This window comes from Suricata suricatta, chromosome 2 (genome assembly GCF_006229205.1).
Source record: "Suricata suricatta isolate VVHF042 chromosome 2, meerkat_22Aug2017_6uvM2_HiC, whole genome shotgun sequence".
In the NCBI taxonomy this organism is placed as follows: Eukaryota; Metazoa; Chordata; class Mammalia; order Carnivora; family Herpestidae; genus Suricata; species Suricata suricatta.
This window is the reverse complement of record NC_043701.1, coordinates 75388941-75404539: the sequence shown is the minus strand read 5'-3', so window position 1 is coordinate 75404539 and position 15599 is coordinate 75388941. Positions and strand designations below refer to the sequence as shown.

General features: G+C 38.2%; 1 protein-coding gene across 1 annotated transcript in view; it reads right to left on the bottom strand.

Moving 5' to 3' along the window:
* The window catches only part of ZNF804B (zinc finger protein 804B), a 502964-nt gene extending 487874 nt beyond the window's left edge, over window positions 1-15090 (bottom strand). The window contains exon 1 of the mRNA XM_029928530.1: window positions 14983-15090. Coding sequence (XP_029784390.1) covers window positions 14983-15090 — 108 coding nt within the window. The remainder of the gene's footprint in view (window positions 1-14982) is intronic.
* Between the last annotated feature and the right edge of the window lie 509 nt (window positions 15091-15599).

Genomic DNA, 15599 nt, shown 5'->3' with positions numbered 1-15599 from the left:
GTGCACATCCCTGGCCCCACCCCAGGCATTTGGATTCTATCAAGTCTAGTCTGGGGACCTCAAAATTCTATATTTTAACCCCATCTAGACAATAACTGAAGAAGAGGAGCTCTACAGCCAGTTCTAGCTTGACTTTACTACAAGTAACAAAACTGCCATATTTGGCTTATCATTCATCTTTATATTCTAGAATCAGGAGAAACGGACACACATCACACAAAAAGGTACGTACTACTGATTGCCTTTAAAGCAGCCAATTTGATGGCCTTTTGCTAGAATATTCACATTCTTAACCCCAATTTTTGAAAAATGAACCATAATCTTAAAGATCAGAAATGTCCCCCTCTGAGACATTTGTCATCCAGGTGTATTCGTAGACTGTGTATTTTCCATTCTAGACTGTAAGTCCCACTGAGGCAGACAAGACGGGCACCGATTTGCATCAGCAGCTCCACCAGCTCACGCAATGCCAAAGATATTCAAGAAGCACTTCGTTTTCAGAAAAATGGAAAGTTCTTGCATTCCTTGGCAGGAGGAGGAATGGGTGAAGAGTCACAGGGCAGGGGTAGACTGGAGAAATATTTTAGGAAGTACAAAGAACAGGTGTGCCAATCTGTTGCGGGTTTAAAAAAAATATTCTCAAGCTTCAAGCCTATGTTGCTGGATGAAAATGATGTCTAACCAAGGAAGAACGTACTTGATGGATGATTTAGTATTAGAGATTATGTGTCTGAGCTGTCCATGAGAGAAAACAACCAGCGAAGGACTCCACACGTACATGAACCTAAGGTTCTACAGTGTGGTAAGCAGAAAAATGGCCCCCACTGAAGCCCAGGATCGAATTCTCAGAACCCATAAAGGCTATCTAAAGGCCCTATCTAAATACATGAATCTTTTTAAGGGAAAGAGTTTTTTCCAATTGTGGAGAATCAGTGAGATGGCACCAGGAAAAAAACCTGCTGGCTTTGAAAATGGAGATGGGTAATCAGAAGCCAAAGAACACAGGCAAATTCTAGAGGCTGGAGGAGGAAATGGATTCTGCCTTAAAGCCTCCAGAAAGGAAGGTAGTGGTTCCTATCCCTTGATTTTAGTCCAGTGAGATCTCTGTATGACTTTTGACCTACGGAACTAAAGAATAATAAAGCCAGTTTTAAAGCCATAAAGTTTATGGTAATTTGTTAGAGCAATAGGAAATTAATATACATGAGGTCTGGGTGGAACGGAAACATTTGTACCCATTTATCCGATTTCTATATACAGATACAAAATAATTTCTGTCCTTAGTTAATGCCCCTCCCTCTTGGTTTCTGCACTCTTAAAGTACATGGTGTAAATGCAATGCTGGGTATTTCTCTGTTGTCAATCACCACTCACCATTCACGCTCTCTTCTGGGACTGGAAGCCGCAAAGCTACAGCTGACCCTTGAACAATGCAGGGTTTAGGGGCGCTGATCCCATGCAGTCAAAAATCTGTGCCTAAGTTTTGACTCTCCTAAAAACTTCACTACTTCTGTTGACCAGAAGCCTTACTAATAACAATGAATATATTCTGTATGTTATACGTATTATATACACATATACACAATAAAATGAGCCAGAGAAAAGACATGTTATTAGGAACATCATAAGGAAATTACATTTGTAGTACTGTATTGTATTTAGCAAAGCAAATCTGTGTAAATGTGGACCAGGAAGTTCAAAACTATGTTGTTCCAAGGTCAACTGTAGTAGCTGGAGACGAGATGTGTGAACTGCATATCCATAGAGCCCCTTGCCAGCCATTCTGGGTAGGCCTGCCAGTGGAAAGTGCTGGTGGGAGAGTGGAAATGAGGAAAAGCAAAGAAGCCATGAGTTTCTTTCACTCACGTCTGCCTGAAGCTGCCTTGGCATCTCAGCACTCCTGGGTCCAGGTAGTGGCGGCAGCCGCACCGCATGGCTGCTGGCTGCTGCGGCACAGCACAGCGTAGCAGCAGCCCGGCACCGGCCACTCAGGAGGGAGGCCAGCAGAGAGGGGACCCGCGAACCCTTAGATGCCCACAGAGCAAAACCTTTGGGGAGTCCAGAAGCAGCAGCGGCGGCGGGATAACCAGAGTAAGGTTTCCAGGGCTCAGGGAACACTTTTGCTCCTCCAGCCCCAGGGGCTACAGTGACTTCCTAAAATTACTAATCTCTGGATATCACAGAAGCTTCCCCTTTGTCTCCCTCAGGCCATTTCAAAACATTGGGAAGAATCCCTTGCATTGTAAACCCTCTGTCTGAAAAGCTAAGAATGGTTTCTGTCATCCTGACCAGACACTGATACAAATGCTTTTTGCAACAATGATAAACACTGATTGAATATTTTCTATATGTGCTAAAGCAGAATGTATGTGTATAAGAGCTTTTATCTACCCACGGATCATAATATTCGCTCATAATGTGATCTTACGTTTACCATACACAACCCTTTCCTCCTTTCAAATATTTTACTGTTAAAGTAGGTTTCCATTAGGGGGAGAAAGCGATGGACGAAAAAACACCTAATTGGTTCACTGGAACATCCAAAGTCAGTGAAAGATATTTAAACACAATAAGAAGGCTGATGCTTATCAGCACAGAGACAGCAGCCTTAGATTAAATACCTATCCCTATTAGAAAAGAGGAGAAAAAAAAATTCCTTACACAAGGCAGCAAAATCATAACAACAACTCATCTACTTAACTCGATTTGCTTCAACAAAAACAACAGGAAAATGTACCATTGTCATGAATTAAAGCTGTATCAGGAAAGTAGGGCGCGCTGAGCATTTTCAGTATGAAAGTTGTGAAAACACGGAGCTGCTACGGGCAACAGTGGTGTTGAACACAAATAACTGGCCTCCAAGCCCAGGCTTCTCTTCCCAAGAAGACAATTCTAGTTCTTTTATCCAAAAGAGCAACAGTTTCAACAAGTTGATGTTAAAGTGCCAAGTTCTCAGTCAGTGCTGCAAACATTTTAAGGGGTCAAGGACACCTGTTTGCGACAACCAGCCAGCTGCTCTAGGAGAATCCCATTGGCTGCCATCCACTGTGCGCTTCTTAAGTGTCTGATGCTGTGCTCAGCATATAATATTCATTAGCTCGCTCACTTCGTACGATGGCCCCAGAGGACCATAGCATCGCCAGTGAGCAAGCTGAGGTTCAAAGTGGCAAAGCAGTCACATAGCTAGTTGGAGCTTGAGAGGGAGTCAAAACGGGACAGGTCAGTTCAAGTCCAAAATCAATGCAGCTTCAGTACTTCTCTACACTGACGCAAGAAGGGGAAATGTCCATGCTCCTGTGTCCATGCATTTATGTGGGAGGGATACATGCATAAAATAAGATGAAATACATGCATTAACAACACAATGAAACCCTATATGCAACACAGTTCTCTTCAAATTTCAAATGAATATAAAAACATGTAATCTTCATCACTAACTAACACTGGGAGGAAGTTATCTTTTAGTGGGCACACATGCATTTCAGAGATCTAAGAAAAGGATTAGTGCCTTGGGTCTTCAAAGTCATTATATTATTGGTCTCTAATACCTTTGGTCAAATTTCCTTAACAAAGACAAAATGAGTTTCTGTAACTGATTCCAAACTTTCTTTAGAACCTCCATTTTCCTTTGCTTTCTTCATGGAGATGTTCTATACCCTTAATGCAAGGAAAGGCTCTTGTGGCCAGACCACCCCAGATTATCCTTAAACAGCAAAGAGGAATAGTTTGGGTGAACTTTAAAACATATCATTCCTGTGTCTATATCTATAAAGTGAATTCTCAGTTTTCATCTTATAAGAAAGGGACTAATTAACCTACTCCATAAGTAACTACATTAATGATGATTCAATTCTGATACTCTTATTTTCTTGTTTATAAATCATTTCTGAGTTTGTAACAACAACAACAACAACAACAAAAGCCATGCTTACCTATCTCATTAGAAGTAATTAGAAGTTCTCAAGTCAGAACTACTTGAGTGTATCTAAAATTATGTAGTGAGATGAAAAGCCACAGTCTTACCCGAGATGATTTCCTCATCTCCTTGTTTTATCCCTCTCCTAGGATTTCCTTTGAACAAAGCACACACATCACAGCTTCAGAAAATAAAACTACAATCTGAAAACCGCTTGTCAAACATTAGTGAGTTGTTTTCCTACAGCAAAAGAACATATCTAGAGGTTGCAGTTTCTTGCTACTCTTCACCAAGCACAGCACCCATCAAGATCAGAAACCAAGTCCTAGGACGAGCCTGATCTTCATGACTTAATAAAGAATTTAAAATTTTACACACCTAAATTTTCATCAGGCAAGCCGATCCCACATTGTATTTCAGTAACTGTCTGGTGGGTCTAATTCTACAATCTTCGGATCAAGCGAAGCTTGTGTACTGTATAAATCCATCCAAGGCCACTCACTATGAGTATCTTTATGCCAATTATGATCTCTCCCTATGCTTTCTTACCTGTTCTGTTCCCTGTAGAACTGGTTTTCTCCATCACTTTCAAAGGTGGAGTCCACCCTGATGATCACAGAGTAAGGGAGTATATAGAACTGACTATGGCTAAAAGCAAAAAACAAAAAGCACACACAAATTCACAGCAAAGTGATCTACTATTGGAAGGAACACATAGGGTAGGTTTATTACTCTTTATTACTTCCTTCTATGATGATAAACAAATCATCAGTGGCTGTCACCAATGATTTTCTAGCAACATCAGACAAAACTCTTAAAATCATATTATATAGCAGATGGATATTGGAGGATAAGCATTAAGTTTTACTGAAAATGTATGGTCAGTTCTTTGTATATATTTAAATTCACTGAAATTAGGATTGATTAATATAGCATTGTTTGGATTTTATCTGTAATCCTCTTGGCAATAGTCCTGTTTCCATAGTAACACAAACTTGTATTTTATCCCCATGCATGCGCATGAAATTATAACAACTTTTGTAATAAAGTTTCCACATAATTTGCACATAAATTTCATTTTTATGAAAAGTCCAAGCTAGAGGTTTATTTCCTTGAATCATGTATTGTTATCTTGCCACTAAATATATAATTCACATCTCCCCTCAAATAATGAAAACGCACCAGAGCCATCCCTAACCACTCACAGGAGATTACTGAATCTACATGACGGTCAGATCTTTGAATTGCAACATGTGATATTAAAGAAAAGATAATGAAATACTTCACAGATGTCACCCTGAATAAAATCCGTGTGTTTTATTAGCATAAATCCATTCATTCTTGTCCAATCAGAATTCTTTTGTTTGTTTGTTTCAAATAGTTAACTAGTTTGTTTTGGTCACTCAAAGCGATGTAGAAAACAAAGCAACTGAAACACTGTGGAGGGTCTACTCTGACCCAAAAAAGAGAGCCTTAATTCACCAGTTTGCTGGTGGCTAAGCTGCAAACATAGATGTTCTTTACTGAAATTCACTTTGACATCATTTAAAAATATAAGGCAGTTTATAATCTGGTGTTCGGACTCTCACTGCCTTTGGGGTAGGTGGTACTTGGGGACATCTGGGGCTTCCAGGGAGGTGTGATGTTCTCTGTCTACATCCGAGGCATGAAAAAGCTGTACACTTATGATTTGTGACAATTCACATCTTGTTATTCTTCAACATGAAAGTTAAAAAAGAACTTTCCATTTAGATACCACTGTGTCTAACATAGCAAACGTTGGGGATTTCATGAAATTATAATTATTACTTCAATTGATCCCATCACTTTTTATTTAAAACTAATGCTTTCCCCCTCCTAGGAATTTTCAAGTATCTAAATCAAAGACTAAAGAAATTAAGGAAGATAGCCTTAAGATGTGCCTTTGAAATGATCTGGCTTTTGTGTTCTTAAGTTCATCTGCTGTAAAGATGATGGATATGATATAAAAGGGAACTATCTGGGGAAGTAGTTGAAAGGGTGGACATAAGTTTTCTAAATGTATGATAATTTCTTACCAAATTTACCATCTTTCAAGAATATAAAAACCATAAATACATTATATTTCAAAACCTGGATTACATTAAAAAGTATAATAAAGCACTTTGAGTTGCAGAAAATTCAATTAATGTATAAGAAAATAGCACAAACAATGTACAGGAAAGATTAGTTAGTTCTCACAAATTTTTCAGTCCTTTACATGATTTAACATGAAAAACCACGAGCTGTCTCTGAATAGTCGAAGGGGCGACATGTACAAGAGAGGGTAGATCTATCCTCTTGGTTCCAAAGGGCATAGTGAGGAACAGTGACTGAAACTGAAAGCAAGAGGAAGGCAGAGCTATTTGGATAAGAGCAGGAGGAGACTCAACCTTGATGACATTATTTTCACAAAAGAATCAGTCACTTTGCTGAGCAGAGGTCCTCCCACCATTGGAAATGTTCAACCAGGTTAAAAGTGGTTGTGTTAGTGTCCTATGGCTGCTCTAACAAATTACCACAAATTTACTGGCTTCAAAGAACACAAATTTATCACCTTTCAATCCACTAAGTCAAAAGTCTTACTGGGCTAAAATCAAGGCACTAGCAGGGCCGTGATTCTTCTGGGCGGTCTGTGGGAGAATCCATGTAAGTGCCTTGTAGAGCTTCATTCTTTGACTTGTGGACACTCTCTCTGTCCTTAAAACCAGCAGCATGCCATCTTCAAAACTCTCTCTCTGACTCTGACATTTCTGCCTCCCTCTTATAAGGGGCCTGGTGATGACACTGGGCCCATCTGTATAATCCAGGATAATCTCCTCCACATCCTGAGTGTAGTCACATCTGCAAAGCCCCTTCTGCCATGTGCATAACAGATTTGAACGTTATGAGGATTCTAACATGAACATATTTGGGGAGTTATTATTTATCATGATATATTTAAAAATATATAGTGGGAGGTTAAATTAGACTGTTAAGGGCCCTTCAGTATTAATATCCTACAAATGAGGCAAAGAAATCAAGTATCTGTTAACAAGTATTAAAAATGTATTTGTATGAAGAAACTGACCATATGGATTCTTTCCATTCCAGATAGTATTACTATGTTTTTGTATGTCCATCATAGATGGCTGGATCTTTTAGCTAAAATTAATTGTTTAGAAGTCTTAAGCTTCTCTTATTGACAGTAGCCACACCTTGACTGATCCAAGAAACAACAAAGTGCTAACAAAATATTGTTGGAGAGTGTGTAACTAGGAAGTTCAAGCAATGGGAAAGTATTGGCAACTCTGCAAAAACCACCCTGTGACCGCTCCAGGATGACGCTTTCTCAAGGGCTACAGAGACCAGTGATCAGGAAACTACGGTCTCTCTTTCAAAAGAAAGATAAAATGACAGAGACATAAAGAGAAGAGAGAAGGATGAAGAGGAGGGGAAGGAGGTGAAAGGAAGGAAGGGAAAAAGGGAGAGGGAGGAAGAGAGGAGACAGAGAAAGAAAGAAAATGTGTAAGAACCACTGTTTTTTCTCCTTATTATACACTACTAAATAGGAAGGGAATAATCAAGCTCCTAACTTGAAATCATTTCTCAGAAGCTATTAAATATATGCCAATGAAAAATATGGCTTAACCAACTCATGTACAAATTTCATCTGTTCACATATAGCCAGTCTTCAGTCTCTTGCGGCCTTTAACAAAAATGTTCTGAAATGGTTACATGGAATAAAGCAGTCTGTAATTTGGACTAATAGGAAGTATTAAATTATACTTGAAGCAATTGACCAAATGATCTTGGTAGATATTAAAGTGAGAAGCATTGCCATGAAAACAGTGACCACTTAATCCATCAGCATAAAAGCATGCCTTCTAAAAGATTCTGACTAACTAACTTGGGGGAAAAAGTCTCTCAGGAAAAGTTTGCTTCATGGAGCTACAATCAGGACCAAAGGGAACTATTTATACCAATTAAATTTCCACTGAAATCCTTTTTTTCACCTATTAAAATCAATAATAAACCAGAAGCTGTGCTTAGTTCTGGGGACATAAGGATAACAGCAGATGTGACCCCAAGGGTCTCACATCCCAGGACCAAAATGGAGACCAATAAACAACTACAGTTCAGTAATAATCAAGGAAAGCAATGGATGCGATGGCAGCCTGCAAGAGAAGCATTTGACTCATGGTAGGAAACTCAGTGTCGACTCAATGAGGACCCAAGTCTTTAGTTAGGTCTGAGAGAATATGTAAGACATGGCCCAACAAATGAAGACAAAAAGAGGATTTGTGCCAGAGGGAACAATGTGCAATGGCATAAAGGTCTAGGAATACCTATCATAGTCAAGAACTCTGAGTAGTTCAGTATGGCTAGAGCATAATAGGATCTGGTGGAAAAACAGAGTTAAAACTAAAGATGCAGGTAGGGACTGGATCAGAAAGACTCTTCGATACCATCCAGGGACTTAGAACATCTTAAAGATAATGTGAATGTAATTAATATGGCCACCAGGGTATCTTTTGACTTCACATTTAGATGAAGCAAAGCAACAGGAAGGGTCAGACTTAAGTGGAGCTTCCATCCCCTCCAACATTCAAAAAAGGGATCCAATGGTTATTTTCTGTTTAGAATATGATATTTATTTCATTCACAAAGAAGAAACGCATTTTGCTTTGCTTGCCAAGAAAAATGTTAGGGAATCTAAATATTCATTGCAAAATGGAGATCTGGCAAGGACACATGTGTGTAGGGGGAGGTACTGACTGTATTTGTTGCTCAGGAGGTAGACAGGACAAGTCAAGTGCTGAGTAATAGCTGTGGGGAGGTGGGCAGGGGAGGAACACTGGGAGGTAGTTCTGAATGGAGATATGCAGGAAGCTCTAAATGCCAATGGTGAACAGAGAAGAAACATGTCTGCCGGGGCTGGGAAGCAGATCGAATGGCATTGTGCTCACCATTTGCAAGGGTTTGTACCTCTGGAGTTAGACATATATGCCAACATTTCTGCATAAACCAAAAAAGATATTGAGAAAATTGATAATCATGTTAACAAAAGGAGTAAGGATCAATAGCAAGAGGAATAACAGGGAGGGGAAAGATTGTTTAAGAAAAAAACACTGCAGTATCTGTTTCACAATAAACTATATCCTGCCTTAACACCCACACTAAAGTGAAATAAAATTTGCCAAAAGACATTTGCCAATTGTGAAAGAAAGAAAATTGGCAGCCCTAATTACACTTGCTACAAATGAACAAGATGAATGTTCTCTATTCCGTGAGTCGTGGTCAAAGCCGTCCAATACAAAATCCTGTGTGCTGTCCTTATACTTGGAGATTCTCTATTTTATTACTTATAGCCTGACTTATTTTCACAACAGAACTAAGTCATCTGAAAGAAACTTTATACATTAAAACTATAAAACATAAATTTAAACGAATGAGAGCCATGGAAAATAAAATTAAAGGCTGAACTAGGGATAGGAGATGAGCAATGGAGTGGACACCATGTTACTTTAAATGCCATCACCAATCCCCATGGCTTTGTTAAGCCACAGATTTCTCTCTGAGTTTCCTACCAGCAGAGGAAGTAAAGAAGAAATAGCTAACTCTAATAGTTATCTTTATCTGTGAAGACGAGTATTTTATCAATTTTTCAGAAGTATATGTTTAGATTTTAAGTATCAAATTTGAGTGAACGAAGGAATTAGTTCAACGCAAGTTATGAGGGCTCCGTCTCAGGAAAAGGAAGATCATGCATTAGTACATATTTATAAAAGCCCCTTTTCATTTCACATGCTATATAATATCCTTGTCCCTTTTTTGTTTTCAATTATTTAACAAGGTCTTAGATACAAGTAAGAATACTGCCTAAGGTATACTGTAATTCATCCTTCCAGAATCTCTCTTCAAGTTCAGTATGAACTTCCAATGCAAGAGAGACTGTGGAAGTCGGGGACTGGTATATTCATATCAACATCACAACTATACTTTGTCATGAAAACATATCAAATATTTAATTTCTCTCTCCATACCTTATCCACTAAGTAAACCTGACTCACAAAATCTATCTACAAAAGGCTGTCACCTGTCATTTTATAAGGATTACCTGAAAAACTGTACTTGTTAAAACCAAGATATTTTCAAGAGAAGTAGCATTTTTATTTCAATTTTGATTCAAACTACTTTCTACAAAATATGTACGTATATACTAAAGAATTATTCTGACAATGTGCATTTTGAACAAACCAAATTCACACTGAAATCCATGCACTTCACAAAGTTCTTAGAAATATAAGTAATTTTCTTGCTCCTTGCTCCCAATACATCCTAAAACCTACTGACATTTCAAGCTCTGTTAACACATAACACATGTAAAATATGTATCAGAGTGCCTACACATTATACAATAAAGTTTTCATAGTTACTCTTTCCACCACAAATGGTTAAGTTGTATATAAAATTTCACCTTCATTTAGCCTACACATGATGCCAATATGTTTTATTTTTAATTTGTTTCCAAGCTATGGAGTAGAGGTTTAAAATAGAGGTTATCTTAATTGTATGTCTCAAATAAATCAAAGGATTTGATCTATCAAATTTTAATTATGAAATAAATGCAGTATAATCTATTGAAAGTCACAAATTATAGCACTCAAACGCTCATTTGATTCTTCATATCATGGGAACTTTCTAAAGTCTTAAAATTTAAGATCTAGAATGTTGGCACTTATATTGAAAGTATAATTGCCAACTGCAAGTTTCTGAAATCAGTTAGTTGAAAGAAAGAAGAAAGGGTTGAAAGAGCAATGAGAAGAAAGGAGGTTATATAGTTCATAAAAAGTATCATTCTATATAAGCTGCAAAAGAGTGGTAATAAGCTAAACATGTACCACCGATCAAATATACAATTATGAATATTGTTAATACTTATCAGTTGATAACCTGAATGAGTCATACTATCAAAGACACACAAATTAAGTAAAAAACCATACTCAAATCTAAATTGAGACAATATTTTTCTTTTTAAAAAATTTTTTAATGTTTATTTTTGAACAAGAGACACAGCGTGAGCAGTGGAGGGGCAGAGAGAGAGGGAGACACAGAATCAGAAGCAGGGTCCAGACTCTGAGTTGTTAGCACAGAGCCTGATGTGGGCTTGAACTCATGAGCCGTGAGATCATGACCTGAGCCAAAGTTGGACGCTTAACCAAGTGAGCCACCGAGGTCCCTGAGACAAAATTTTTCATAACTAAGAACCAACTCAAACATATTTTTGACACTACATAGAGAATATTATTTGTTTTATTGAATTCAAACATAGGGATAGAAGAACTTAGAAGTTCACACAAAAAAATGAATTCACTTCATTTAGACTGTTTTCTTAATGAATACTTCAACTATTTTAACAAAGTTTTACAGTTAACACATTTGATGGTAGAAGATTTTCTAACATAGTGCATGACGACTTGTGTTGAGCACCAGTAATAATGTATCTGCATCTATGTGCCTGTGTACGTGTAGACCTGTGGGGGGTGCGTGTGTATCTCAAATGGATCTTTTAAAGTCATTCAGTCAGTTTATTTCAAAGTTGTCATAGGGTGGAGGATAAATATCCTAAATTGTGAGCAGAGGTAAATTTATTTTCTAAAATTAGAGATTTTTACCATTAAGTACTATGTAATACTAAATGGTATACATTTTCTTTTCTTCTCTTTAATGTATTCCTATATTCAAAGTAACGTAAACTATCTCAAATTAATTATTCACATTCTAATTAGGATGAAAATTAGTATGCTATTTTTTTCATATCAAGTCTCGATGCAACAGATAAGACATTTGCATGTTTTACTTTGAAGATAGGAGCTGAATTTGATTCTAGGATTTCCAGTTTGCTGATCTGTGAACATTGTTTGGGGGTAAAATGCTTTATTTATTTCTCAAGTATCCCACTATCTATTATAAGAACTCCATGTAATGATTCAATGTTTTCTAAATGAAATCCTCCAAAGTAAAAATATATACGAATATAATAATTCCCTTACATGATCAGCTTAACATCATACATTCAGAACCTACAGACGTGATTTGAACATGACAAATGTATAGAACTACTTTAAATATATAACTGAAGAATTTTATCTAGAAGACCAAAATGTTAAATTCATATTATCCAAGAATATGTGTGTATGTGTGTGTGCATGCCATACACACACACACACACACACACACACATATATATATATATATATATACATATATATATATATATATATATATATATATATCCAAAGAAATTCTTATTACATCAAAAAGGAATTGTGGCTCTTCTCCTTTTTATAATGAAGTTACAAAATATTCTCATTGAATAACTGTGTTATATGTTACTTTTTAAAGATCTCAATTAAAACAGGAAAATATAGATTCAACTAGAAAGAGGAAGAACCAGAGTTGAAGTATTGCAGACCTTAGTAAGAATGAGTTAAAGCAGCTAATGGTATCCCAGTCCAGAGACTGAGTCTCAGTGAGTTGAAATAATCCAAGTCAATGATGTAGAGGTCAATTTAGACCATTCTGGGTATTAAATTTGAAAAACAAACAAACAAAAAGGTATTGTCAGAGTAGAAATGTATGTTAAGAAAAAATTAATGATAGTATCTTATGGATCTGTGAGTTTAATATTTATGTTGATGGAAAAAATCAATAAATTTAGGTCAACCTGAAACTAACTAGGGTGTGTGAATTGCTCAATATAAAAAAAAGAAATGATGTATAACTATAGGTTTTAGCTTCATGCTTCTCATTAATAAAGAAGGCAAACATACACTCTTTTACACTAGGAAACTAACTTAAATGCTCCAGGGACTAAGGTCCAGAAGGTAGTGACCTATTTTAATTAAGAAAGAAGGACTAAGTGTCATGTAATGTAAAGGCAATGACTTTTCTCAAAAACCTGCCTGTGACAGGGAAGGAATGAACATCAATTTTTCACACACTGCCTAGCTCATGTGAGAAACTACTGAAACCTTGAAAACCCCATTCAAATTCCATAGTAAAATGTAAAAGAAGACAAAATAAATAGGTGTAGGAAGTCCATATACAGACTAACTTGGATATTTTTAAATAATGCAAATGTAATTTAAGCAAATTCAAATGTGTAAATATTGAAGAGAACAATCCCATGAGTCGAAGTGTAGCACCGAGATAAAAGTAAATGAATTGGTATTTTAGTAAAAATGAGCCCAGCAGTGAGTAAGAACAATGTCCCGTGTGTATAAACACCTGATTATATACACAGAGCCATGTGGATTATGAGCAGTCTTGTCACATCCACACTCATGTGTCCAGTCCCTGGCGCATCAGTCAGGCTTCAGGGAGACAAAGGACCAATAGTGGAGGAGGGAGGACACCTTCTGACCATGTGACAGAAATTTCCTCTGCAAGCCCTTTAGATTTCCGAAGATTAACACCATATGCTAAGCAACTTAAAAAGAACTGAACAATGTAAGAACTACGAATAATTCTTCCTTTATCCTGTGAACTACTAAGGCATACATATACTATAAGACACTACCCAGTTCAGATCTCCATAACCAAAGAGAGTGTTTTGAAACACAGCTACAGAGATTATCAAAGCTTTGGAAAATAAAAGGTGGAACATTCTAGGTTTTCAGGATGAAATGAGCTTAAAGAAAAATTTGATAGATTTAAGTTTTCTATAAGGAAGATTCTGACACTGTGGGTTGTTAAACATTAAGGTAGTTTGCTGAGACTGCAGAAACTCCAATCCTAAGAATCTTTAAAAATAGAAAGGATTCCAACCAGCTGCTCTGAAGGATTGAATGTGGACTTAATTCAACTAAAACTCTCCAAGACCACTCTAACCCTAAAAGTTTAATTGAAAGTGCCAACATAAACAGTATATTCCATCTTCAGTACCACGTAATTGAGGGGATCGGAGGGATTACAATAACCCCCGACTTACAGTGCATAAAAACATGTGAGGCAATAGTTTGCCATAATTAGGAGTCTTAGTGATGCCTCTGGGCACCTGGGCTTTCTGATTTTAAATTTCTCATGCAAATCACATAGCACTTAATCAAAAGTTTATATTGCAGCGTTGAAAAATTCATGCTAATGAAGCACTAAACCATGATGAAAAGTACAAAAAGTAAATAAATAAAAATCAGGCAACTTAAGTTTTCACTCTTTGTACCATACAGACTTAAAATACTGGTTTTTATATTAAACTAGAAACTTCTTAGTCACTTATTAATAATCCAAAACGTTAATATTTCATGACATTTTCTGAAACACACCTGAATCTGTAAAACATTAGTCTAAAGCATGTACCTATTAATAAATTAATAATGCATTGAAGTCATAGAGTCTGGTCAAAGTTATTTAACAAAAAAAAATATTTGAATAAATCAAATAGTAAACTAAAGGGATTAGCGTACTAAATTGAGTGATCGGTCAAATAGCATATAAACACATTTGTACCTAATACCACAAACTATCCACTTCATCTTCCCACAAAGGACTTGGGCTTTCCTTAAAGAACCTGTACAGTCAAGCGTTAGATTAAATCAAATTTTAGGTTCCAACACATTTCATTTGCCAGTACCCTGATGCAAATTCTTTAAAGAGTTTAATTTCTTATAAAGTAACAGCAGCATTATTTAACTAATCCCAAGTAATGACTTCACCAAGCATGGTTATAAAGTGCCACTCAAACTTTCTACACTGCCCAAATCAGCAGGTTTATAACTTGACACAGAACGCTGGAGCCACCCTTACAGACCCGCAGTTAACTGCATTCAGTAAATATTTGCATCCACAGCACTATAGATGCTAATGACTGTGATGAACATATACACATGTAAACACACACCCCCTCCCTGTGTAACAGTCTACCAACACACTGTAAAAACAGACATACTGTATTTATGGGTAAAGTAGATATCCACCACCCATTGATTGTACCAGGACGGTATCTGTTCCTGTTTATCTTGATTTTGACCGTGTGTGTGCGCGCGCGCGTGTGTGCAGGTTACCGGAGAGGGAGATCCGTTCTTGCAGAGGGGCCCTCGGAAGACTCCTTTAATGCCCCGGTAGTGCCCATTGCTGAGATGTCTCGAACTGATGACCAGGTAACAAGCCATGTGGGTCCAAGCAGGAGGCGCAGTGGAAATGCGGGCTGGTTTCTCAGCAGCAGCAGTGACTGCCACCTCCCGAGAAGAAGCGGCCAGCGGCAGACAGGGGACGCGGCGGCCGCGCGTCCCCGCTCCTCGCCCCGCGAGGGGCTCCTGCTGCCGGCAGCGGCTGCTCTGACGGCGGCGGCGGCAGCGGCAGCCACACAGCACTTAGGGGACCCGGCGAGCCAGTCCACATGCTGCTCTGACGAGGTGGCTGCTCAACCGCGGGCCGGCGATATAATTTTTTTTTAAGGACAACTTCCTGGGTCCCCCAGGGAATCAGGAACTCCCCCGCCCCCTTTCCTCCCGCCCCCCGCGTTCGCACCCAGCGCACGCCCCGAGATTCTCAGGAGCGGGTCCCGGTCGCCTGGCCGGGGTGGAGCGGGGGTGGCGGTGGGGAGTCGTCTGCGGGCTGGGCTGCCGGCGGGGGGCTGCGACGCCGGCGGCGGCCACAGCGGTCCGCGCAGGAGAGCGGC